A 25,407-nucleotide genomic window follows, 5' to 3' on the forward strand; every position below is an offset into this window, starting at 1 on the left:
GTATAGTCTGAAATCAGGGAGCCTGATTCCTCCAGCTCTGTTTTTCTTTCTCAAGATTGCTTTGGCTATTCGGGGTCTTTTGTGTTTCCATACAAATTGTGCAATTTTTGTTCTAGTTCTGTGAAAAATGCCATTGGTAGTTTTATAGGGATTGCACTGAATCTGTAGATTGCTTTGGGTAGTATAGTCATTTTCACAATGTTGATTCTTCCAATCCAAGGACATGGTATAGCTCTCCATCTGTATCATCTTTAATTTGTTTCATCAGTGTCTTATAGTTTTCTGCATACAGGTCTTTTGTTTCCCTAGGTAGGTTTATTCCTAGGTATTTTATTCTTTTTGTTGCAATGGTAAATGGGAGTGTTTCCTTAATTTCTCTTTCAGATTTTTCATCATTAGTGTATAGGAATGCAGGAGATTTCTGTGCATTAATTTTGTATCCTGCTACTTGACCAAATTCATGGATTAGCTCTAGTAGTTTTCTGGTAGCATCTTTAGGATTCTCTATGTATACTATCATGCCATCTGTAAACAGTGACAGCTTTACTTCTTCTTTTCCGATTTGGATTCCTTTTATTTCTTTTTCTTCTCTGATTGCTGTGGCTAGAACTTCCAAAACTATGTTGAATAACAGTGGTGAGAGTGGACAACCTTGTCTTGTTCCTGATCTTAGAGGAAATGGTTTCAGTTTTTCACCATAGAGAACGATGGTGGCTGTGGATTTGTCATATATGGCCTTTATTATGTTGAGGTAAGTTCCCTCTATGCCTACTTTCTGGAGGGTTTTTATCATAAATGGGTATTGAATTTTGTCAAAAGCTTTTTCTGCATCTATTGAGATGATCATATGGTTTTTATCCTTCAGTTGGTTAATATGGTGTATCAGATTGATTGATTTGCATATATTGAAGAATCCTTGAATTCCTGGGATAAACCCCACTTGATCATGGTGTATGATCCTTTTAATGTGCTGTTGGATTCTGTTTGCTAGTATTCTGTTGAGGATTTTTGCATCTATGTTCATCAGTGATATTGGCCTGTAGTTTTCTTTCTTTGTGACATCTTTGACTAATTGCTAATTTAATCTGTATAAAGATAAAGTCATTCCTTAAAAGTATATCGACTACACTGACTAAATCAATTTAAATTATCTATCCCTTCTTGACCCTTGTCACTTGAGAATCCTGCTCCCTTCATTATCTGGTTTTTCCTAACCACCTTTCATGTTAAGACATAAAGACCGCTTACATTCTGGATGTACATTAATACATTTTGATATTCCCACCCTGTCTTTGGAGCAATATAACCTAAGAAAAATGAGCCATGGGCCAGTCTCTCTAAATTAAAATTAAAGACGAACTAAGTTCTAACTTCATCTAAAACACCACAGGGAAAATTAGATTATAGGTTTCATTTGCCTCCAGATTATTGAAGCAGGAAACAGATAACCCCAGCCTCCAGCAAGGGAACACTGCTGGTCTTCTTGGGAACATATTTGGGGTTAAAACAGACTTCCTAAGAATTGGTAGTTCTCTCTCCCTTAGGTAAATATTGAAATCCCTAGTTCTGGGTGTAACTAAAAGTATCAAGCAACTAACATGAAACAGCAACAACGAACCCATTACCTGGATGTCCCCAATGCTCTGTTCCCTATTAACATCATATCTAATGATGAAATCTCCCAAAATGCCATTCTGGGCAATCTTGGCTTGTTGGACCACAGTAGGTTTAAAAACGACTTTGGCAAAAGTTTCGTTTTGGTTGATAACAGTAGAAGGAGGTGGCCCAGAATCATCTGTAAGCAAGATGTAAAGATAATTAATAACTGAATATATAAATTTTTTCTGAAAAGAAACAAGATCTATTTTGCATGGACACAAAGGGTTAGGCTTTATTTTAGTGCAGGTTTATATTTCATATGAACTCCCAAAACTTTGTACAGATAACATATCACAATGCACCAGGTATGTTAGCATATATTTCACTTCTATGCCTCCTTTTAAATCTTTTCTTATAAGAATTTTTAAAATATGCAAAAGTAGAACAGTAAAATGAACTCCCATGTACCCATCACCTGACTTTAACAATTATCAACCTTTTACCAATCTTTTGCATCTGTTTTTATGTATCCTCTCACAACGGTTTGCTAGAATTTTAAAACAAATCTGAGCCATCATACTTCATCCATGAATACTTCAGTATATATCTCTAACTACAAGAACACTTTTAGTGTAACCACAAAACCACTGGCACAAGTAACAAAATTAATGCTCAGTGCTTTATTATCAACGTATAGTCAGTTTGTATTTAAATTTTCCTGAGTCTCTAGAACCTATCTTGGAACGGTTGCTTTGTTTGAATCAGGATCATAACAAAGTCCCCACATCACATTTGGTTTATGTTTCTTAAATCTCTTTTAATCCACTAGTGTCCCCCCTCTTCACCTTTTTTCTAATGCTACACATAAGTGTTGTAAAACACTGGTTATTTGTCCTATAGAGTTTCTTACATTCTGTATTTTGTGATTGTTTACTTGTCCTGTCTTTTAACTTGCTCTTCTGCAGCCCTGGTCCCCAACTTTGGATTGAATGTAGCATCTGGGGGAGTAGAAAACATACCAATGACCGGGCCAAAAGCTCAATTAATTGGTCTGGGACACAGCCGAGACATCAGGATGTTTAAATTCCCCGTGGGAGTCTAATGCTTAGTTAAGGTTGAGAATCACAGCTCAGTCCCCTGTAGTTCCTGTGTTCTGGTGGGTAGAGCTAGAGACAGGCTAGCTCTCAGCTTCAGTGTCATGGACAAGAACACTTCTTGGTGATGCTGAGACATCAGAAAGTACACAATATCTAGTTGTCTACTTTTGGTTGCAGTAAGATTGATGGTGGGTTCTGATCACCCATGATAAAGTTCCTCATCAGTCTTTCCCTTAATAGTTTTGTCAATCACTGATGATGTCTGCCTGTTCACTATTTCATTAGAGTCGCAGAAGGCTGCTTTCTAATTCTATCATTCCTTCCATATGGAATTCTTCAGTAAGGAACACTTTTCCTCCATCAATCATTTGGTCGCCCTAACATACTGTTTGTCCAGAAAACTTATGACTCTTTAAAGAAAATATTTCCCAAAGCTTTCCCCAGCATGAAACTTAGGATATAAATTAGAATTCCAGAAAGAGGATAAATGGATTTTATGTGATTTAAGAAAAATTAGTGGTGACAAAGAGCCTCTCGTTTTCCTCCTAACCTTCATTTCCTTTAGTAGGACACACTACAGAGAATTATTTCGTGGACTACCCACCTTTGTAAATCCATACAACACCATGTCTATATACCAAACAACAGAAATCCAAATTTTTGAGATCTGCATGCATCATGAAGAATATGAAAATAAAATTAGGAATTCGTAAACATCAGTATGTGGACTTTTTATCCAGATACTGAATCAAAGCCCGGATTAAAACTGCTGCACAGCATCTGATTCTCTTTTTAAATCTATTCAAGTTGATACCATGGAGTAAGCTGACCAGCAATTTTCCATCCCTAATTAGCAAAATAAAAAAGGAAATGAGGCATAATTTGCCCATGGGTAATTTGTGTTTAAGAATAAACTTCTTTCTGCTAAGGGCTTACTAGACAAAAGTCAAAGGAAGCTTAGACATTTCCTTCAACAGAACTGACAATTATTTTTTAGAGACCATTTAGGTGTAACCTTAATAGGAACCACCAGGCAGAACTGACTCTTGTATTATTTGTACTTATCAAGGGCAGGGATTTCAGGAGTGACCAGAGAGCTAGCAAACAGAAAGTCTGTTCTTACAGAAAGTCAGTTGTATGCAAGAGAACATACTTCCAACAGATCTGCTCATCTGAAGAAGGAGCTGTGAAAATCTCGAGGGCATGCTGACAAGTGCCAGCCTGTGTTCCCTGGAGTCAATCTTTCTTTGTCATTACTGGTAAAGCCCCAAGAGTGAGAGGTATGATAATACATTAGCTAAGAACTCAGGATCACAAATGAGTCAGAAGGACCTGCATTTGATACTGGGTCTGCCTCTCATCATCTCTGAGGCTCTGGGCAGGTTATTGAGCCCTGGTTATCTCATCTATAAAATGGATGAATGGTCTACCAAACACACTATTGAAATGGTTGTGATGTGATGTACCTAGCACCATTCTGATTCATGGTGGGCAGTCACGCTAGCTAACATTATCATCAACCATAAAGGGGTACAAAAAATAGAAGAGCCAGTGAGTTCTAAAACAACACAACATGTCAACCTTGGGATACTTCTTGCAACGAAGAGGAAAGAACTACTGCTATTCGCAACACGGTTGAATCAGAGAGTCATTTTGAGTGAAAACACAAGATACAAAAGAAAGTATTCACTGTGTTTCCATTTACACAAAGCTCAAGAGCAGGCATAACTCACTCATGGCAATTGAAGGAGCCTAGCAGTTCCCTTGGGGGGTGAATACTGACTGGTAAAGAGGATAAGGGGACCTTTCGGGGTGCTGAAAATACTCTACGTCTTGACCTGAAAGTAACTGGTTTGGTATATACATAGGTAAAAATTCATTAAATTGCACACATAAGATGTATACACTTTATTCTGGGCATAGCCCAATTTTTAAAAAAAATTAAACTCATTGAAAGCTGTATAGTCCAATAGATTGAATAAACAATCCCTGGGATGGAACACAGTATTATCTGCCAAATGAACCTCTATTTTAGGGTAAGTCTGTTTGTGTAGGCATTTATATGGGGATTAGGTATATTCACTGTAGTTCCGGCTGGCCGAATGAGGACCAGGGACAGAGTTACGAGGAAGCACTTTCGTGCAGCATCTCTAAGCTCTAAGAAAGATGTCCTGTTGGCAGAAGCAGCTTTCACAACTCATCTCGCTAGAAGTGTTCCAGCAAACCCTGGATGGGTTCAACCCCTGCAGGGGTGGTGCAGACCAGCTCTACCACGTAGTTTTGGACCAGCACCATCAGCATCACCTGGGAACTTGCTAGAAACACAAATTATTGGGTTCATCCCAGAAACTCTGAATCAGAAACCCTGGAGGTGGGACCCAGGAATCTGTATTTTCACAATCCTTCCAGGTGATTCTGGTTCCTGCACAAAGACAGTGGTCATGTGCCTTTGATATATGTAACTGGGCACCACTAGATTCTCTCTAACCTTAAAATTCTACATGAATGAGATTTGACTCTCTTTACACTGTCAGGACATACCTACTATTTCATGTTGCAAGTCTCTCTCATTGAAATGGTCTTTACAATTACCCTGAATTAATACCATTCATGGTTGAATGAAAGTACTGAGGATTAAAAAGTATAATTTCTCTCTTCATAATTCATTTGACTAGGCTCTTTGATATAAGCCATGAGAAAGGATACTGTATTATTATTTTTGTTTCCTACTGACCTCGGATGTTTGCTAGTGCATGATGAAAATTCATGAGATTCCTCTAAATAGGCTTATTTTATGTGCCCAACGAGTGGGGTGATTCCCAGTTGGGTTATTCACCAAGAAGCCCGGTTCCTGAGGTTGACCTCTACCCACTAAGTACAAGACAGTCAATGTGACCCAAGGAATTTTCCACTACCTATCAAAAAAAAAAAAAAAAAAAAAGGTCTGCTGGGAAAAATTCCAGAGTAGTATCTCCAGAAAATAAAATCCTCTTTTTATTAAAGAAGGAAAAAATCTTAGTAAAAAATTTATTAGAGAACGAAAAAAATCAATGAGATTAGTATAGGCTGCCCACAGTTACTGACCAAAATCTCAAAGCAGAATAGTACTATTTAGCTTTTCCTGACTGTGAACTGGGCCTCATCCTGGTGACCACCACAAAATCGTAAGCACAATGAGCTAATTTATTAGCAGGGCCCTCAGCAATCACGGGATGTGTCCTAAACATAATGAAGAGTGCAAGGCAACAGGTTGGGAGCAGACCAAGAGTGAGAATCTGACCTACTTTTCTAATGAGAAACCACATATTTTTTCCTCCTATTGGTTTGCCCTCCTTCGTGCCCACTTGGTCAGGGGTAGCAGTGAACTTCGGTGATTGCTCTGAATTGAAGGAAACTGTGTCTTCTCATGTCATCGCCCTGTTTTAATCCAAGCATCAGTGGTCTTGTGCAAGATGACCTTCGGGGGCACAAGACTGCCTCTAGAGCATCCTTGAGAAGATTCACCGACTGCTCTTTTCCCACCCACCGTTCCCTGCTTCTCAGGTCACCAGCATCCCCACGATGCCCTCTTCCTGTCTAAAGCCCCATATTTTCGAACAAGAAGATACGTGTTATTTTAGAACCCACATAATACCGAAGGAAGTGGGCTCTAGAGTTTGGGAGACTCAAAACGGTAGACTTAATATCTCTGAGCCTCAGTTCCACATCTTTTAAATCCACATCATAGAATCACAGTCAGAATTAAGTGACATCATATATAAAAGCAAGTGAGGATGGTGTCCGGCACATGATAGATACTCAATACATAATAGCCCCCAGCCTCTCCCCGTTCAGAAGTACCTTCTTATTCTTTTTGTCTAGGATGAAAGGCAACTCATGAGGGAAAAAGAAACTCTTTGGTAACACACAGTTTACATTTTCCCATAACAGGTTTCTCTACACCACTAAGAGCTTAGTAAAAACAAATAATCATTATTTGGAGGAAAAAAGGTACATCATAATGAACATTCTTAACAGGGAATTCAAGAATGTTGATACAGAGAACAATCTTTATAAAGTATAATAGAATTAGTAGCTTCCCAAGAGCTCCCTGAAATTATATACAGAATTTGGCATGAAAGTGTACATGTAGGGACTTCCCTGGTGGCACAGCGGTTAAGACTCCGTGCTCCCAATGCAGGGGGCCCAGGTTCGATCCCTAGTCAGGGAACTAGATCTCACATGCGTGCCACAACTAAGAGTTCGCATGCCACAACTAAGGAGCCCACCTGTCGCAACTAAGACCTGGCACAACCAAATAAATAAATGAAATAAATATTTTTTTCAAAAAAGAAAGTGTACATGTATATTTTTTTCTGGAGAGATGTCCGTAGCTTTCACCAGATTCTCCAAGGAGCCCCCATAAGGTTAAGAACCATGCATACAAGTGCCATTAAATATTCCTATTTTTCCCATTGATTCTATCTTGTAATGATAAGGCATATCATCTATTTTGCATAAAGCATGAAGAGAACAGGGATGTTATTCACAAATAAACATTCTCCTCCTAGACAACCACCTGGGGGAAAAGGGAAGCTGACTGCTATGTACAGTGTCTAAAGGTGAAAAGATTTAGGATCAAAGAACCACAGTCAAGGTCATCAGCTGAAAGCTACACTTCTTTGGGTCAACTGATGGGGGATTTCCTGGCGTCTGTTTCCTGTGGGCCTTGGGTTGGCCAACTGTCGGAGAAAAGCAGCCAACACCTGGTGATTTTACAAAAGGATTTCCAAACAAACACTGTCTACTCATTTCCCCTTGGAAAAGAGGCTAAACTGTCTATACTTGTTTATGTAACCTTCTCACCTGGGCTCCAGTGGGTAGATTTCTTCAATAAAGGGGAAGTCAAAAACATGTGAATAATTGGCCAACTATCCTTCAATGGTCACGATAAAGACAACATTCAAGCAAACTGGCAGAGTATTAAAAGAAAAAGTGATGGGGATGTAATTATGGCATGGCGACTATGGTTAATAATACTGTGTTGCATATTTAAGAGGTGCTAAGGGAGTTGATCTTAAAAGTTCTCATCACAAGGAAAAAAATTATGTAACCACGTACGGTGAGGGATGTCCGCTAGGTTTATTGTGGTCATCATTTTGCATTATATGCAAATAAATCATTTTGTTGTACAGCTGAAACTAATACAATGTATGTCAACTGTACCTATATTGGATAGGTCTCAGGGCGAAAAAAAAGTAGTAAAGTTGAGGCAATGAAGACAGAAAAGAATTTAAATACCATCGTAAGTCCCCTATTACATGTAGTTTTCTTATTGGAAGGGGGCTTTCTCCTCTATATTGATAGTTGGTATTTTAAATCCTTTTGGAAAATAGCATCATATAGATATGACAACATATAGCATAGAATGATAATGCAAATTTACAGCTGAAGGCGTTCAAATTCAACTCCATCACTGTATAGGTAAGCGGTGTTTGCCCAGATTTGTTAGCAAATTAGCTTATTACTTCACTACTTACTCAAAGCTCTTTCTCTCCCCAAAACGATACATTACTGAGTCTCAGTTTTCCGTTTGATTGACTTGCCCAGAGAAACTATGCATGAAAACAAGTACAGCTACCTCATACATTCTAAATGCAGATAACCCCTAAAAACATGAATTACCCCTTCTTGATACCATTTTGTGTCCATTGAAGACCTCCAACATTAGCTGCTCTAAGTGCTTGAAACTGGACCAAATGAAGGCCCAGCAAAAGCAGTGCTAGGGCAGCAAAGGAATATAAGACTAAGAGATTTCTGGTAAATTCCTCTATGTTGTCTTGTGGCACTCAGGCAGAACATGGCCCAATCACTGAGAAAACCTGGGTGGCATTTTATAGATGCAACCTTACAGAGGGTGTCCTTATACTACTATTCAAAACTGCCAGTTCTTCTTACCCATTAGGATGGTTACTACCAAAAAAAACACAAAAAACAAACAAAAAAAAGAAACAAAAAAAAACCCACCAGAAAATAGCAAATGTTGTCAAGGATGTGGAAAAACTGGAACCCTTGTGCACTGTTGGTGGGAAAATAAAATGGTATAACGCTGTGGAAAATGGTATGGTGGTTCCTCAAAAAATTAAAAGTAGAACCGCCATATGATCCAGAACTGAAAGCAGGATCTCAAAGACCCTACACGCCATGTTCATAGCAATACTATTCACAATAGCCAAGAAGTGGAAGCAACCCAAGTGTCCTTCTGCAGATAAATGGATGAACAAAATGTGGTCTACGTGTACAGTGGAACACCAGTCAGCCATAAAAAGGAAGGAAACCCTGTTGTGTGCCACAGTACGGAGGAACCCTGAAGACATGATGCTAAGTAAAATAAGCCAGTCACGAAAAGACAAATACTGTATGAGTCTACTTATACGAGGTCCCTAGAGTTGTTAAACTCATAGAGACAGAAAGTAGAATGGTGGTTGCCAAGGTCTGGGGCAGTGGGAGAAGGGAGAGTTGTTAAATGGATATAGAGGTGCAGTTTGGGAAGATGAAGACATTCTGGAGATTTTGAATAAACTCAACACTACTGAACTGTACACTTCAGAACGACTATGATGGTCAATTTAATGTTATATGCTTTTTACCACAATTTAAAACTTTTGTTAATTTTTAAATGAACTTATTTACAAAACAGAAATAGACTCACAGACATAGAAAACAAACTTATGACTACCAAAGGGGAAAGCCTGGGAGGGATAAATTAGGAGCAGGATGTTCACCAGTACCAAGTGAAAGAGAGAAGGCTACCCTCCCCGGTGTCTCTGAGCCATCCTGCTCAGAGCCAGCGCCGACCCAACTCTAGCCAATGTCCAAACAGAGAAGTAACATGGGTCCTCCTATCAGCATTAAAAACAAAACAAAAAAAACAAATCCAACTACGGAGCCAAATGATTCATACCTCAATAATTTCTGCACTGAACAATGCTGGAAACCCTCACATAACAACCAGATTGCTTCCTGGCAAATGTACAGAGGCCGAGAGGGGCCATGCCCTTCCAGCTGCAGACTGGAGACTGGATCCAGGGGAAAGACACACAGCAGTGGGGAACCGGAGCTGGGGGTGAACCATTAGTCACAACGCAGCCTTTAATAGGGCAGAGCACCAGATTTAGCAAATAAAAAGACAGGATGTCCGGTTACATTTGAATTTCAGATAAACCACGAATGATTTTTTTTAGGATAAGTATGTCTCAGATACTGCACAGGATATACTGTTTATCTGAAATTCAACTGTAACGGAGCATCCTGTCTTTTATCCGGCAATTCTAGAAAAGGGAGGGATCTAGATTCTTGTAACCAGTCTTCTGGAACCAAATTCTGTCTCCTAATCCCTCCTTCACAACAGAATAAGAGCTACACCCAAGAGCTGACAAAATTGACCAACTTCAACCAGGAACGTATTGAAAATCCAATAGCATCTTCATTGCCGACAGTTATTTATTCCTAAATTCTTTTAACAAATATTTATTGAGCACCCATTCTATGCCAGGCACCACACTACGTGCCTTGATTACAATCCTGAGAGCCTTCACAGCAAAAGGCAGAGTCATGAGGTTAGCAGACCAAGCAAAGAAAAAGAGAAATAAGGTTTGTAAACAGATTCAACCGACCCCTCATTGGGCATCTACGGATATGCAGGACACAGGCTAGTCTGCAGTCAAAAGTGACTTGATCCTGCAGGATGTGTAGCTGGTTTTTAGTTTACCCTCAAAGACCCCTGCAGTGTCAACAACCTCATCTGTCAACATAAACGGTAATGAAAGTGTATTTCGAGTGTTTCTCTTCTTCCTAATGAAGCTTCCTTGGTTCTCCGGATTCTCTTATGGGAAGCTTACCAGGAGCGATACAATTAAAAAGCAAGCTGTAAGCTGAGTTCCTGAGCAGGTAAAGGATGCAGACGTAACTCCTGGAGAGCACAACAAACATGGCTTCCAGAGCACCTGGGGGAAGTGGGATTCTAACAACCTAAAATGTCATTTTTTTCCAAAAAAAAAAAAAAAGATACAAATGAACTCATATACTAAACAGAAACAGACCCCCAGACATGGAAAACAAACTTATGGTTACCAAAGGAGAAAGGTGGGGTAGGGAGAGGGATAAATTAGGAGGTTGGGATTAACATATACACACTACTATACATAAAGTAGACAATCAACAAGGACCTACTGTATAGCACAGGGAACTCTACTCAATATTTTGTAATAACCTATAAGGGAAAAGCATGAAAATATATATGTATGTATAACTAAGTCACTCTGCTGTACACCTGAAACTAACACAATATTGTAAATTAACTATATTTCATTTTTTTTAAAAAATGGTTAAAAAATACATAAAATTAATTCATCTTTTTTTTAAAAAGCTGCTTCTGTAGGTCAAGATCCTGACATAGTTAACGTCCCCAAATTCTTCTGGAAAGTCCAAAGTAAAAGTTCCTAACTTTTACCAACCATCAGAATCACCTGGGGTGCTTTTAAAAATGCAGCTGTCTGCAAATAGAGACAGAAGGTAGATTGGTGGTTGCCTGGGGCTGAGGTGGGAACAGGGAGTGACTGCAAGTAGGCACAAATGCCTTTTCGGGGTGATAGGAATGTTCTAAACTTGGATTGTGCTGACGGCTGCGTAACTCTGCAAATGTACTAAAAACCACTGAGTTATAGACTTAAAATGAGAAAATTTTATGCTATGCAAACTAAGCTTCAACAAAAACTGCTTTTTCAAAAAGCAAAGAATATAAATGATAAACAATGAAAGTCATAGAACCATTATCTGTTTAGAGGTAGAAAAAATTTTCAACATTGTTCTTTAGCTTTACCAATAAATAAGCATGTTAAAAAGCGCTCATAAAAAATTTCAGTTTCTCATAGAAATTCAAATAATATCAAACCCCAAAAATACAGCTACCCAGGCCTCACCCGGATAAATTCTAATTCACGTGTTTGAGGTAGGACTCAGTCATCTGGATTTTTTTTTTTTAACCTCTCCGGGGACTGTAGGGTATAGCCAGGTTTGAGCATCACTGATGTAAAGCAAAAGGGGATAAAAGAGGCAAGGTACCTTATTTCGTTTATCTCATTTTATTTTACTCCTAGCCATCAGGGGTCTGATCATAAATGAAAGTTTTATGCCCCCCTCCAGTTTTTTAAATCATGGAAAGGGCAGTAATTTTGGTGCCATAGGGCCATAAGAAGTTTGAGATTTTAACCTAGAGAGTGAAATAACCAGCTTTAAACCAATCACATAGATGGAATATCTATCCTGGTATATGACTTGAGAAGATCACACATCCAGGGATGTTCCAGGAAAGTCTTAATTTCAAATACTCTGTTCCATTGAGCCCACAAATCATAAAAATATTTTAGAGGAGAGTTACTGGAGGAAAAGGGAGCAGGGTGATGGATGAGAGAGGGAGTCTGGTCTTGTACCGAATACCAATTTGTATCCTTTTAGAGTTTGAACCACGCACGTGAGTTAACTATTTTAATAATCCAGAAAGTATAATGCTTTGGCTTCCAAAGTACATCTCACCGAATTGGCTTTCACATTGAGAAAAAGCCCATTCATTTACAATTCAATAGCCGTGGGTCCAATCCCCATACATCGGACAAGTAAACTGAGGCAAAGGTAGGTTCCACTGCTTTTAGCCTTTCTCTTTCTTTTTACGTAACTAGGGAGAGACTCGGAATTGGAACTCACACCCTCAGTATTTTACAAAAGCTCCCAGAGAGGGTTGTTCTAGAGGCTGAAGGAGATAATCTTGTGTGCAAGGGCCGAGTCTAGCAGCTATAGCACATAGTCATCTTTATCTAGAATTGCTTCCGTAAAGATGTCAATGGGGTTTCCCTGGTGGCGCAGTGGTTGAGAATCTGCCTGCCAATGCAGGGGACACGGGTTCGAGCCCCGGTCTGGGAAGATCCCACATGCCGTGGAGCAACTAGGCCCGTGAGCCACAACCACTGAGCCTGCGCATCCGGAGCCTGTGCTCCGCAACAAGAGAGGCCGCGATAGTGAGAGGCCCGCGCACTGCGATGAAGAGTGGCCCCCGCTCGCCGCAACTAGAGAAAGCCCTCGCACAGAAACGAAGACCCAACACAGCCAAATATAAATAAATAAATTAATTAATTAACAAACATACTATTAAAAAAAAGGAAGTCAATGGGTCCAGCGGTCAGAGATTTGCTTAGAGAACATCCAGAGGTCTGACCTCTTAAGGACAGCCAGATCTATCAGAGGCATGTGCTGGCTCCGGCCCACATTCACACTATCACCGTCCATGTCCTGGTCTAAGTGCTACTCTAGCTGCATCTCTATCCTGGATGCTTTCTGGAAACACGCAATAGCGTCCAGACAAAATCACAACATCCTATGCCTCTGGCTCCTGGGGCTGCCGTTTTGCAGGAAGAGGAACAGCTGAGCTCTGGATGGGAATGAGGACCAAAACGGGCCCCGGTCCACTGCACCTGGCTTGGGTAATGGCCTGTGAGACCTCTCGCTCTGGAAGGCAAAATATCTACTCTGGTGCAAAGAGCCAGGAAAACAATTTTCTTAAAAATAAACAGATTCCCAAGAGATCAATGGTCTGGAAAAATTCCTCTGAGATTCCCACAGGCCCTGCAGAGAAGCAGTAAGCAACTTTACAACTAACCAACAGGATTCAGACCTGTCCCCTCCAAGCATAACCCGCACACCACAACGCAGACACCTCTGAAGAGTCACGGTGGTTCTGAACCTGGCAAGACACACGTCCATTTCATTCCTGCAACAGGACGACCATACTTCCCACGTGGGAAAATTTCCCACTGAATTGTGATTAGGGAGAAATGAAATTTTAAAATGTTCTTTGTTATTAGATTAGGTGTGTGTTTTTCTTTTTCCTTTCTTTTTCTTTTTTTCCTTCCTTTTCTTCTCTACTTTGCAGACACCTAATTAGCTATCTACTCTTTAAAAGGCATCGTGTTTAATACTGTAAGGAGACAAAGGTTAATCAGACAAAGACCTGCTTCAAAATCACTTATGATCTAATAGGGGAGATAAGATTTGCAGAGAAAAAAAAGTAAATAGAAGGGGATAATAATAATTATGATGATTAAGCTCTTACTCGGCACCACATGTACACAAATGCTTCCCAATGACCCTAAGAGACAGTTACTGTCCCTGTTTACAGATGTGTAAGCTGAGTCTCACATGGCCCAGGTCAGCTTTTTTCAAGGACATAGTTCATAACTGATTGAAAATCCACTAACCATATACACAGTGACCTAGATGACCTAAGAATGGTGTCATGTATCTCATGCCATTTCTGAATGTCAGGTCCCTTGATGATATCTGTAACTTTCTGACGAGATTGGGATGGACTGCCAGCCCACTGTCTGGAGTCAACTTATAACAGACCTGAATCCACACTCCAGTCTTTGAGGGTGAACGACTTCTCACGTCCAGAGTCACTCACTGAACTGCGTGCTGGGGGCAGAACGCTTATGTTCCATACTGTTTACTCTCCCACATACCAGCTCCGGCTCTTGACTGCTTTTGCATCATGTAAGATCACGACATTCTGTTATTCCTCGTGTCCAGTTACTTCTCTCCTCTCCTTCCAACCTCATCCCTAAATATTCTTGTACAAGAAGCCTTCTTGGGAGACTCTGGACCCTCCTTGCAGTCACAGGGGTTGAATTCAGATTCTGCACATTCCATGATCACTTAGCACTCAGCACTTCCCTGACCTCAGTGTCACAGATATCTGAAATCTTGCCATTCTAACCCCGGTGAATTTTGGGGCACGTCTATCTTATCACCAATTTGACATAAAGCCTTACTGATATATTTAGGATAAGGTACAATGCAAGTGAATATTTAATATAAACTATTAGTGGAAATTAATATAGTGGTTAAAATTAGATTGAATTTTTCATTATCATTTCAACAGAGTGCTATTTAAAAAATTAAAATTTGAGAAAACAGCAAATTGAGCAATCTTACTAATGAAGAAAAATGTCTGTGTCTTAAGTCAAACTGGCAGTACATATTTTTCATTATTTAAATTTAGAAAGATATAGCACATTATTTAGATGTTTACATTAATGTCAAAAGTTTGTTTTAAAAACAGAGTATTGAAAAATAAAACAAAATAATAAAAAAAAGTATTAGAAAATGACCACATACTCCCTTACCCCTAGTATAAAATGATTATTTTATATAACTTCCTGGTCTTTTGTCAGCTTCACAGTTAACATATTTAACATTAAAGTGTATGTACAACTGTGTCTCTTTTTTCTCTATCACGTGCTGAATTGTTTTGGTAACCCTATTTTACTAATCACGTCTGTGTGGTTGAATACTTAGGATGAAGGAATGTTTTTGCTACTACAAATATTATCAAACGGGTTTGTACACGTAACAGTACCTATATTTTAGACGTCTCACCAAGGTTAGATTCCCAGAAGTGATACGACAGTGTCAAATGATTTGAACATTTAAATCTCCTGATAGGGCTTCCCTGGTGGCGCAGTGGTTGAGAGTCTGCCTGCCAATGCAGGGGACACGGGTTCGGGTTCGAGCCCTGGTCTGGGAAGATCCCACATGCTGCGGAGCAACTGGGCCCGTGAGCCACAACTACTGAGCCTGCGCATCCGGAGCCTGTGCTCCGCAACAGGAGGCCGCGACAGCGAGAGGCCCGCGCACCGCGATGAAGAGTGGCCCCCGCTCGCCGCAACTGGAGAAAGCCCTCGCATAGAAACGAAGACCCAACACAGCCAAAAAAAAAAAAAAAAAAAACATCTCCTGATAGAGCTTGGCTTAAAAAAAAAATGTACAGGGCACTGTCTTTGTTTTGCTGCTGTCCTTCAGATTCTCCCTCCTCTTGGGGCCCGTGCTGCAGGGGTGCCATCTGGTTTAATGCCAGTGCCCAGCTTGGAGTCAGCACAGGACACCTGAGTGCGTCCGGCCAGCACCACTCACCTTGCCCCCGCCCGCTGCCCTGGCGACGGCTGTTCTGGAGCCCCAGCACCTCCAGCACTGCGATGCCCGAACTCTCCAGAATGGTCACCTCCACTGTCAGCCGCCCCGCCAGCTGCTGGGGCCGTACGCTGACCACGTGCTCGTACTTCCCCAGCCGCCGCTGCAGGAGCTCCTCGTAACTCAGGAGGAAGGCAGCCTTGTCCTTGCTGGGAAGCACCACGGAGGCTCTGAAGGTCTCCGTCCCCTTCTCCCTGGAAGGAAGAGAAAAGGGAACAGGGGATCAGAGAAAGCCATGTTCCCTCGAGTCCCCTAGGACCCCGGCCAAACTCTCTCAGCGAGAGGCCTTAGCGTGGACCACAATGTTTCCCCATCATCAAGCCACCAGCCACTGCAGCTGCCCCCATGATGCATCCTGAGGGGATTCAGGATGGAGAAAACCAGGAAACTGGCCCTAGCTAGTTAAGATGCGTATCTAAGGAATAATTTCAATGAGCCCAGACTCTTGCATCTTCCAATACACAGAAGCACTGAATTCATCAACTCGAGATGTCTGTTGTTTTTCAGTGTGTGTGATTAGCAGTAATCTTTTGATGTGTGACTACCTTTTTTTTTTCAGCAAAAACTCCTCTATATCCTGGCACCTGTTTGGAACAGTGCCTCAGAGCTGAGAAGCTGTCTCCCAGGCTATAGTCTTCAGTAATGCCTCCAATAAAACGTAATTCTTGATTTTTAGGTCATGCATATTTTTTCAGTTGACATTAGAAAGAAAAACTAGAATTTAGTTTTGGGAGGAGTAGCAAAGGCCTGCACTAGGGGAAGGTCACACAGGTTCAAGGAATTCTGAAGAGCAGAGAATTCAGAGACTACTGAACTCTCCGACCTCTCCTTGTGTCAGATCCGAGGGAGCAAAGGGGAGGGGGATTGACACAGGTGACCTCCAGGAAAAACAGATTCCTGCTGTGATCCAACTAAACGGAACTGTGGCTTGCCTGATTCTGAACAATTTATGAAGTGTAAGAAAAGATAATCCTCATAAAGCCCACACCTTTTCCTCTAGATACTAAGATCGTTTTTCTTCAAAGGGAACAGATGACTTTTTTTCAAATGGGCTGGTAGAGAGGGAAATTGATTCTCAGTATACTAGGTGGTTCTCTAGTTAATGTTATTTACGGAGTCATTAAAAGTGAATTGATTTATTGGTTTTCAGTGTTTAGATTCAGTTTACAGACAAAGAATACAAATACCATGACAGATGAGAATTTTAACGGTGATAACTCTGATTATGCAAAAGTAAATGATTAAGTAGGAAGAGATGAGTGCTGGAAACGGAAATGAAAAGGTAGGATGACATGAAGGAGTCAGAATATCATCATTGAAGATAACAGGGCTCGTCTAAGATGGTATAACTGCTTAAATTAACTGAAGAAGAAAAAGATAATAATACAAAAAACTGGAATGCAGAGAGAAAGCGGGAGTATTGTAAATATGCTAAATCCTCTTTCTTCACAGCACAGAATCAACAGATAATATCTGATTTTTATCATGAAATTTTTAAAAAGCAAAACTATCATAATATTTAGAGTGAGGGAGGTAACTACCAGAAAACTACAGAAATATCAGAAGTGGATGTTTCTAGAAAGTGAGAACTGGGGAATGGGAGTGATAAAACATTCCTTTCCATCATAAACCCTTAGCTACTATATTGTTAACCAGGTATATATATGTATTTTTTTTAAAAGATTTTTTTTTTTGATGTGGACCATTTTCAAAGTCTTTATTGAATTTGTTACAATATTGCTTCTGTTTTATGCTTTGGTGTTTTGGCCCCGAGGCATGTGGGATCTTAGCTCCCTGACCAGGGATCGAACCCGCATCCCCTGCACTGGAAGGTGAAGTCTCAACAGCTGGACCGCCAGGGAAGTCCCTAACCAGGTATATTTAATTATTTATTATGATGATAAAAAATAAAAAGATAAATTTTTGAAGAAAAGGGTGAGAACAAGATGGGTAGGCAGGGTAGAAAATTTGACACTTGGCTGAAGTGGACTTTTAATTCCTTAATTCAATGGTACTTACCCACTGTCTTCTGTGGTTTTATTCCTTTTCTCTTTTACCTTATCACCATTTTTCTTTTCCTTCTCTGTAATTTCTCCCTGATACACCTTGTCTCCAATAAGCCTGAAACACAAGACAGCTGCGTTGCCAGCTTGCCATCCAAGACAAACTCAAACATGGATCTCATAACAATGACAACCCTGGAAAATATTTTTATTTGCCTCTTGGGTGTGCAGAAAGAATGCATTCCAGCCCAGGGCACTCCCCTTGCATCACTCATCTCGTTACAGGGCAATTTTCAACAGGTCCAAATGGGAAGATCCAAGCCACGGGGCCTCTGATTCTCCAGGAGGAAATCAGAAGACCTGCTCAAACTTCCAAGAAGATTCACCAACTTGAACCTTGCCCAGACCTAAAATTAAACCCACACACCTATTTTGCATCTCTTTACCTCTTAGTTCAGGAGAAAAGAAGAAAGATATTCTATCTAGTACATCAAAGGTTTCATGGTGTCTCGTCCTTCAGATCTCAACTTCAACACTGACTCCTCTGAGCCACCTCCCCAACTAAACAAGCCCCCTCAATCCTACTCGCCATTTTTACAGCATTCGCTACTGTCTGAAGTTATCTCATTTATTCATCTGTTTGCTTATTTATTGTTTCTCCCCAGTGGAGTTTCTGGAGCAGAGCAACATTGTCTTTTTCACAGAAGTAGACCAATCACCTTGAAGCATGCCTGGCCCAGGGTGGGTACCCATTTGTTGGAGGGAAAGAAAGAGGAAATGAAGGTGGGGGGAGGAAAGGAGGGAGGAAAGAAGAGAGTAATGGGATAAAAGAAGAGGTAATAAAAAGGAGGAAGGGGGAGAGGGAGAGATAGAAGGAAGAAGGGAGAGGAAGTGGGGGGAGGGAATGAACCTTCTTTCCCACGAACTGTCCTCTGGACTGAGAATTTATAAATTCTCACGGCCAAAGACTGTGTCCTCACAGCATCTCAGGCTCCCCCTGACCCTCCCGCATAGAAATCTTCAACCCAGGGTCTCTGACCAGGGTGTCACCTACATAGTGAAGTTAGTGATGAAAGCTGCGGCTGGAATCTGCATCTGAAACGTGATTTCCTGGTCCTCAGATCCTCTGTTCAGCATCCTGCAGACAACCGTAGTGAAGGCATAACGGGAAATGATGGTGGACTTCACCGAGAATTCTGTCATCAAGGGTTTGGTTTTCTGTTGGAATCAAAACACACAGTATGCTGTGCACCTGGAACTCTCACAACATTGTAAATTGACCATACGTCAATAAAAATTTTAAAAAACAGTATTTTCAACGGCGCATGAAAGCATGATTCAACCATTTGGGGGTAGGTGTGGTTTTTTTTTTCCGTAAGAGAAATCATCTTCAATTTGCAAGCCCTTGACTTGTGATTGTTTTCTTCTTTCTTTGTCTTGTCCTGATTTTCCAGATTTTCCCCTCAATTGTAAAACAGTCATGGTTGAACAACCAGTACATGACAGAGAAACAAATTATTTAGCCCAGCTTTAAGAAATGAACACAGTAGGGAGGGATAAATTAGGAGGCTGGGATTAACATATACACACTACTATATATAAAATAGATAATCAACAAGAACCTACTGTATATATAGCACAGGGAACTCTACTCAATACTCTGTTATAATCTATATGGGAAAAGAATCTGAAAAAGAATAGATATATGTATATGTATAACTGAATCACTTTGCTGTACACCTGAAACTAACACAACATTGTAAATCAACTATACTTCAATATAAAATTTTTTTTAAAACTGTAAAGAAAAAAAAAAAGAAATGGACACAGTTAAGATTTCCAATTTAACAGAGAATATACTCTACTTAAAGAATTTAATAAAATATTGGAATTTTAGAAGTATGTGAAGTATATAACACTTTTCTGTTATAAATGTTTAGATCACATTTCTAGACTCACTGAATTGACCACAACATCAGATTACACCTAAAGAAATTCTCATATTTCCAAATTAATTTCAATATCCACTTAGAGGAACTATACTCTGGGGCTTTTCCATTCAGATGACAATCACATTATTGTAAAATAAGAATCAATACTGAGCTCAGGAAAGTATTTGGGGAATTAGAACCCAGAAATAGGGAAGTCTGTGTTAATTAAATTTATCCCCAAAACTTCTGATAAGGGCAGTAGCTAGACAGTGCGAATTCAAAAGCTGGCTAAACTAGTCACTGTTCTCTGTGCATCTATAGTACATGCGTTTGCTTCTACCTCATGGTATTATAACTCCTGCTAAGTGTCCTCTTCACCGCATGAGCCAGGCCAGAGTGTGGGCAGTGGTGGCGGCAGAGTTCCACCAGACTGTTCATCTGGTGGCTGAACCTGAAGCAGAAAAAAATCTAAACGCATCTGAAAGATTTTCCCCTAGAAAGAAAACAAGTTCTCCAATTCGGTCTGAGAAGGAGTTATTTCAAAACAATGGTTCTTGAGATGTGGTCCTTGGACCAGCAGCGCCAGCATCACCTGGGAACTTAGTAGAAATGCAGAACCTCTGACCCCATGCGCCAAACCTACAGAGCGAGCATCTCAGGGGGTGGGGCTAGAAGCCTATGTTTCAACAAGCCCTCCAGGGGATTCTGAGGGTTGAGAAGCACTCTTTTAAACTAATATAACTAGGTGACACTTCATGTATTTCTGCTAGAATTTTATATCTATAAATTGAGAGGGCTTGAGTAAATCACCTAAATTATGTCTTCTCCTGAGATCCAAGAATCTAAGTCAGAGCCAAAAGTAAGGAATAAAACTTTGGGTTTTAGGAAATTACTCCTGAAATCAGAAATAATCAATGATTATATATTTTATATATAAAATATATATATGATTTTATATATTTTTATATATAAAATATATAATCATATATATATGATTACACTTTTTATTTAAAAAAATATTCTTTTTTAAAAAATAAATTTATTTATTTATTTTATTTTTGGGTCTTCGTGGCTGTGTGCAGGTTTTCTCTAGTTGCGGCGAGCGGGGGCTACTCTTTGTTGCTGTGCGCAGGCTTCTCGTTGCGGTGGCTTCTCTTGTTGCGGAGCACAGGCTCTAGGCGCACGGGCTTCAGTAGTTGTGGCATGCGGGCTCAGTAGTTGTGGCTCGCAGGCTCTAGAGCACAGGCTCAGTAGCTGTGGCGCACAGGCTTAGTTGCTCCGCGGCATGTGGGATCTTCCCAGACCAGGGCTTGAACCCGTGACCCCTGCATTGGCAGGCGGATTCTTAACCACTGCACCACCAGGGAAGCCCTCTTTTTTTAAAATTGGGGCATAGTTGCTTTACAATGTCATACAGTGTAAGTCAGAAAGAGAAAAACAAACATTGTATATTAACGCATATATGTGGAATCTAGAAAAATGGTACAGATGAACCTATCTGCAGGGCAGGAATAGAGACACAGACGTAGAGAACAGATGTGTGGACACGGCGGGGGGAAGGGGAGGGTGGTATGAATTGGGAGATTGGGACTGACATATACACACTACCGTGTGTAAAACAGAGAGCTAGTGGGAACCTGCTGTATAGCCCAAGGAGCTCAGCTCGGTGCTCTGTGGTGACTGAGATGGGTGGGATGGAGCAGGGAGGGTGGGAGGGAGACCCAAGAGGAAATGGATATATGTATGCATATAGCTGACTCACTTCGTTGTACAGCAGAAACTAACACAACATTGTAAAGCAATGATGACAAAACATTCTTTATGAACATCTAGTCTCTTTAGGACAAAATCTGCTGCTTTAGCCACCGAGTTTGGAGAAGATTTTCATACAGCAACAGAAACTGGACACCTTCCTCGTACACCTTTAGACATTTAGACCTGGACCTTTAGACCTGGACACCTTTAAACATTTGAGTTTACAACCCTACTTTAGTGTGAGTTGCCCTTGAGCTGGATTTAGTCATTTTGTTAATTATTTCGAACTCTATGCTCTTTCTGATCTCTACGTGCTTTATTGGTTTTGTTTTGGGAACTAGACTTCTGCATATTAGAAACACCCTTGAAATGAAGAAGTTATAGTAAAAGCTATCAAGACAAATATAAAGAAAAAGCAACTCTCAAGTCCAATCCCCTCGCTTTACCAACGTTAAGACCAGGATAGCGTACTTGCCCCTGGTCACACAGGTGGGAGGTAAGAAATCCAGCATGAGAATATGGAGTTGCTGACTTCCAATCCTGCCTCTTCTGTAAAAGGATTCCAGAGGTGGCCTGGTTGATCAAGGCTTTTCCCAGCGGTCACTGTTAGACAGCCAGTAAAATACAGAACTGCAAAAACATAGTATATGTAATGCTGATTCAATTCAAAAGTTACCTGTAAACCTCAGTTATCCCCCCCATTAAATTGGAAACACTCCAGACAGGGCAGGGAGCTGAATCCATTCTGCACTAGTGCCACATTCTGACATTTTCTAAAAATTTTTTTCTTTTTTTTTTTTTGGTTGCACCATGCAGCTTGCAGGATCTTAGTTCCCTGACCAGGGATTGAACCTGCACCCCCTGCCATGGAAGCGCGGAGTCCTAACCACTGGACCACCAGGGAACTCCACCCCCCCCAATTTTTTTCTTATCAACTTATCACTTCTTTACACAAAAGTCGAGTACTACTAGGGAAAAAATCTTGTTAAGTTTAAGTCTTTGATAAACAGAGCATACAGCTCTAGCTGCACGGCATTCCAAACAAAACTGAGCTTCTTCCATAAAGAGTCCTTGCCCTGTACTATTTCTGAAGTATTTAAAGATCTTCTGCACTTGGTATCCTTGAGATTATCTTTGATGTCATGTTTATTTGTTCTCATTTATGAGATAATTATCACTTAAAATATCACTGCAATTAAAATGTGAAAATTAGAAGACGCCTGACAAAACGCTAAGTTTGACTACTATGGTATCTTCTTTTGCCTTAAGATTATGGATGTAGCAGAATTTTCCACAACATTACATCAAGAGGAAGCACAGTTTATGGTTTGTAGCCCCAAGAGACAGGGTGAGAAAAGTTTCAAGAAACTATTTTAGTTTTACTGCTTCTGGCCAGTTAGTGTTTTCCCACAGGAGCCCCTGTGTTATTTACATGCATAGCCCTTGCCTTTCCGTGACAGCGCTCTCCGCTGAAAATCTATTAACATCAATTATGTGCAACTCTATCCCCCATCCCCGAAAGCTACCCATCCCTTCCCCTGCCCCTCCTGGCCTGTAAACATGTGGAAAACAGGGGCCATGACTTATTCCTTTTTTCTCATCCACAGCTCTCAGCAGAGAATCAAAATCAAAAACATTTGTAAAACTGAATTTTCTGAATCTTGAACAATTAGAGAAAAATATATATCCTCCAAAGGGAAATAGTAATAAAGTAGTATTTCAGAAGCACGACTCTAAATTCTATGATGGATTGGGAAGAAATATTACACATGATCTGTTCTCTCAAGGTGTGGTGGTAAGAAAGTGCAAAAAAAAGAGAGAAACACAGGAAGATATAGGGAGATATATGTATTTACTTTTTTTTATGGGAATATAGTTGCTTTACAACGTTGTGTCAGTTTCTGCTGCACAGCAAAGTGAATCAGTTATACGTATACATATATCCTCTCTTTTTTGGATTTCCTTCCCATTTAGGTCACCACAGAGGACTGAGTAGAGTTCCCTGTGCTATACAGTAAGTTCTCATTAGTTATCTATTTTATACATAGTAGTGTATATATGTCAATCCCAATGTCCCAATTCATCCCACCCCTCTCCTTTCCCCCGTGGTATCCATATGTTTGTTCTCTACGTCTGTGCCTCTATTTCTGCTTTGCAAATAAGATCATCTATACCATTTTCTAGATTCCACATATATGCTTTAATGTATGGTATTTGTTTTTCTCCTTCTGACTTACTTCACTCTGTATGACAGTCTCTAGGTCCATTCACGTCTCTGCAAATGACACAATTTCATTCCTTTTTATGGCTGAGTAATATTTACTTATTGCCTAGAAGACTTTCCAGAACTCAGAAGGAAGAGAAAACAGTGAAGACCGTAAAAGTAAGAAAAGGCTTTTAAAGAGATGTAGAATTTATATGTGGTGAAAGAAAACAAAAAGAATATTCTAAAAACACAAAAGACATAGAAATGGAAATGAACCATAGCCCATTCCTGGCACAAGAATAGTGCAATTTACAAATCAAAACTACAATGAGATATCATCTCACACCGGTCAGAATGGCCATCATCAAAAAATCTAGAAACAATAAATGCTGGAGAGGGTGTGGAGAAAAGGGAACACTCTTGCACTGTTGGTGGGAATGTAAATTGATACAGCCACTATGGAGAACAGTATGGAGGTTCCTTAAAAACCTAAAAATAGAACTACCATATAACCCAGCAATCCCACTACTGGGCATATACCCTGAGAAAACCATAATTCAAAAAGAGTCATGTACCACAATGTTCATTGCAGCTCTATTTACAATAGCCAGGACATGGAAGCAACCTAAGTGTCCATCATCGGATGAATGGATAAAGAAGATGTGGCACATATATACAATGGAATATTACTCAGCCATAAAAAGAAACGAAATGGAGTTATTTGTAGTGCGGTGGATGGAGTTAGAGTCTGTCATACAGAGTGAAGTAAGTCAGAAAGAGAAAAACAAATACAGTATGCTAACACATATATATGGAACCTAAGAAGAAAAAAAAAAAAGGTCATGAAGAACCTAGTGGCAAGACGGGAATAAAGACACAGACCTACTAGAGAATGGACTTGAGGATATGGAGAGGGGGAAGGGTAAGATGTGACAAAGAGATAGAGTGGCATAGACATATATACACTACCAAACGTAAAATAGATAGCTAGTGGGAAGCAACCGCATAGCACAGGGAGATCAGCTCGGTGCTTTGTGACCACCTAGAGGTGTGGGATAGGGAGGGCGGGAGGGAGGGAGATGCAAGAGGGAAGAGATATGGGAACGTATGTATATGTATAACTGATTCACTTTGTTATAAAGCAGAAACTAACACACCATTGTAAAGCAATTATACTCCAATAAAGATGTTAAAAAAAAAAAAAGAACAGTGCAATTTAGTTAGAAAGGAGGGCACATGGGGCGAAGAATACTGGCCAGGTACATAAAATCGTGAGGAGATGCACCACCCCAAGGCCAAGCACAGAACCTGGAATGGCAGAGGTTTACGAAAATGTGTCATAAAAGAGAGGATATAAAACCGTGGTCTCGGTTTTTCCCAAAGCACAGTTCTTAAAAATCCAACACGCTTTCCATATTTGCATTCAACTCAGTATTTTGTTTAGGAATGTGGGCTGGAAAACAGGGGGCAGAAATCAAGTCTTCCTGTGATATAATAATGTCTTCATTATCTTTCCTGCAAAAGTGAAACAGATGGAAAAGCGTTTTTAGGCAGGGAGTGTCTTAATTAGCTGCTTGGGGGACCAGAGGTTTCTGTGTGACTCATGTGAGTCACTTCAGATCAATCCACCCAGAAGACATCCTGAATCCCCCAAGATGCCATCTGGAACTGTGACAGGGGAGTGTTTGCCACGGCCTTTGCCAGGAGCCAGGTCCCTTCCCAGAAGATTAAACTTCTGCTGTTTCATCCCGGTCTAT

The 25,407-nt window shown here is 40.3% G+C and overlaps 1 protein-coding gene across 2 annotated transcripts in view; it reads right to left on the bottom strand.

Annotated features, from left to right (window-relative positions):
• ITIH5 (inter-alpha-trypsin inhibitor heavy chain 5) overlaps nt 1–25,407 on the bottom strand; it is an 80,598-nt gene that overhangs the window by 41,185 nt on the left and 14,006 nt on the right. For both annotated transcript variants that reach the window (XM_082450567.1, XM_082450566.1), the window contains exons 3-6: nt 18,813–18,976; nt 17,775–17,876; nt 15,699–15,949; nt 1,626–1,795 (exon numbers count right to left, since the gene is read on the bottom strand). In XM_082450567.1, the coding sequence (XP_082306693.1) occupies nt 1,626–1,795; nt 15,699–15,949; nt 17,775–17,876; nt 18,813–18,976 (687 nt within the window). The remainder of the gene's footprint in view (nt 1–1,625; nt 1,796–15,698; nt 15,950–17,774; nt 17,877–18,812; nt 18,977–25,407) is intronic.

The sequence above is a fragment of the Balaenoptera physalus genome, assembly GCF_965194825.1.
Source record: "Balaenoptera physalus genome assembly, chromosome: 2".
Classification (NCBI taxonomy): Eukaryota; Metazoa; Chordata; class Mammalia; order Artiodactyla; family Balaenopteridae; genus Balaenoptera; species Balaenoptera physalus.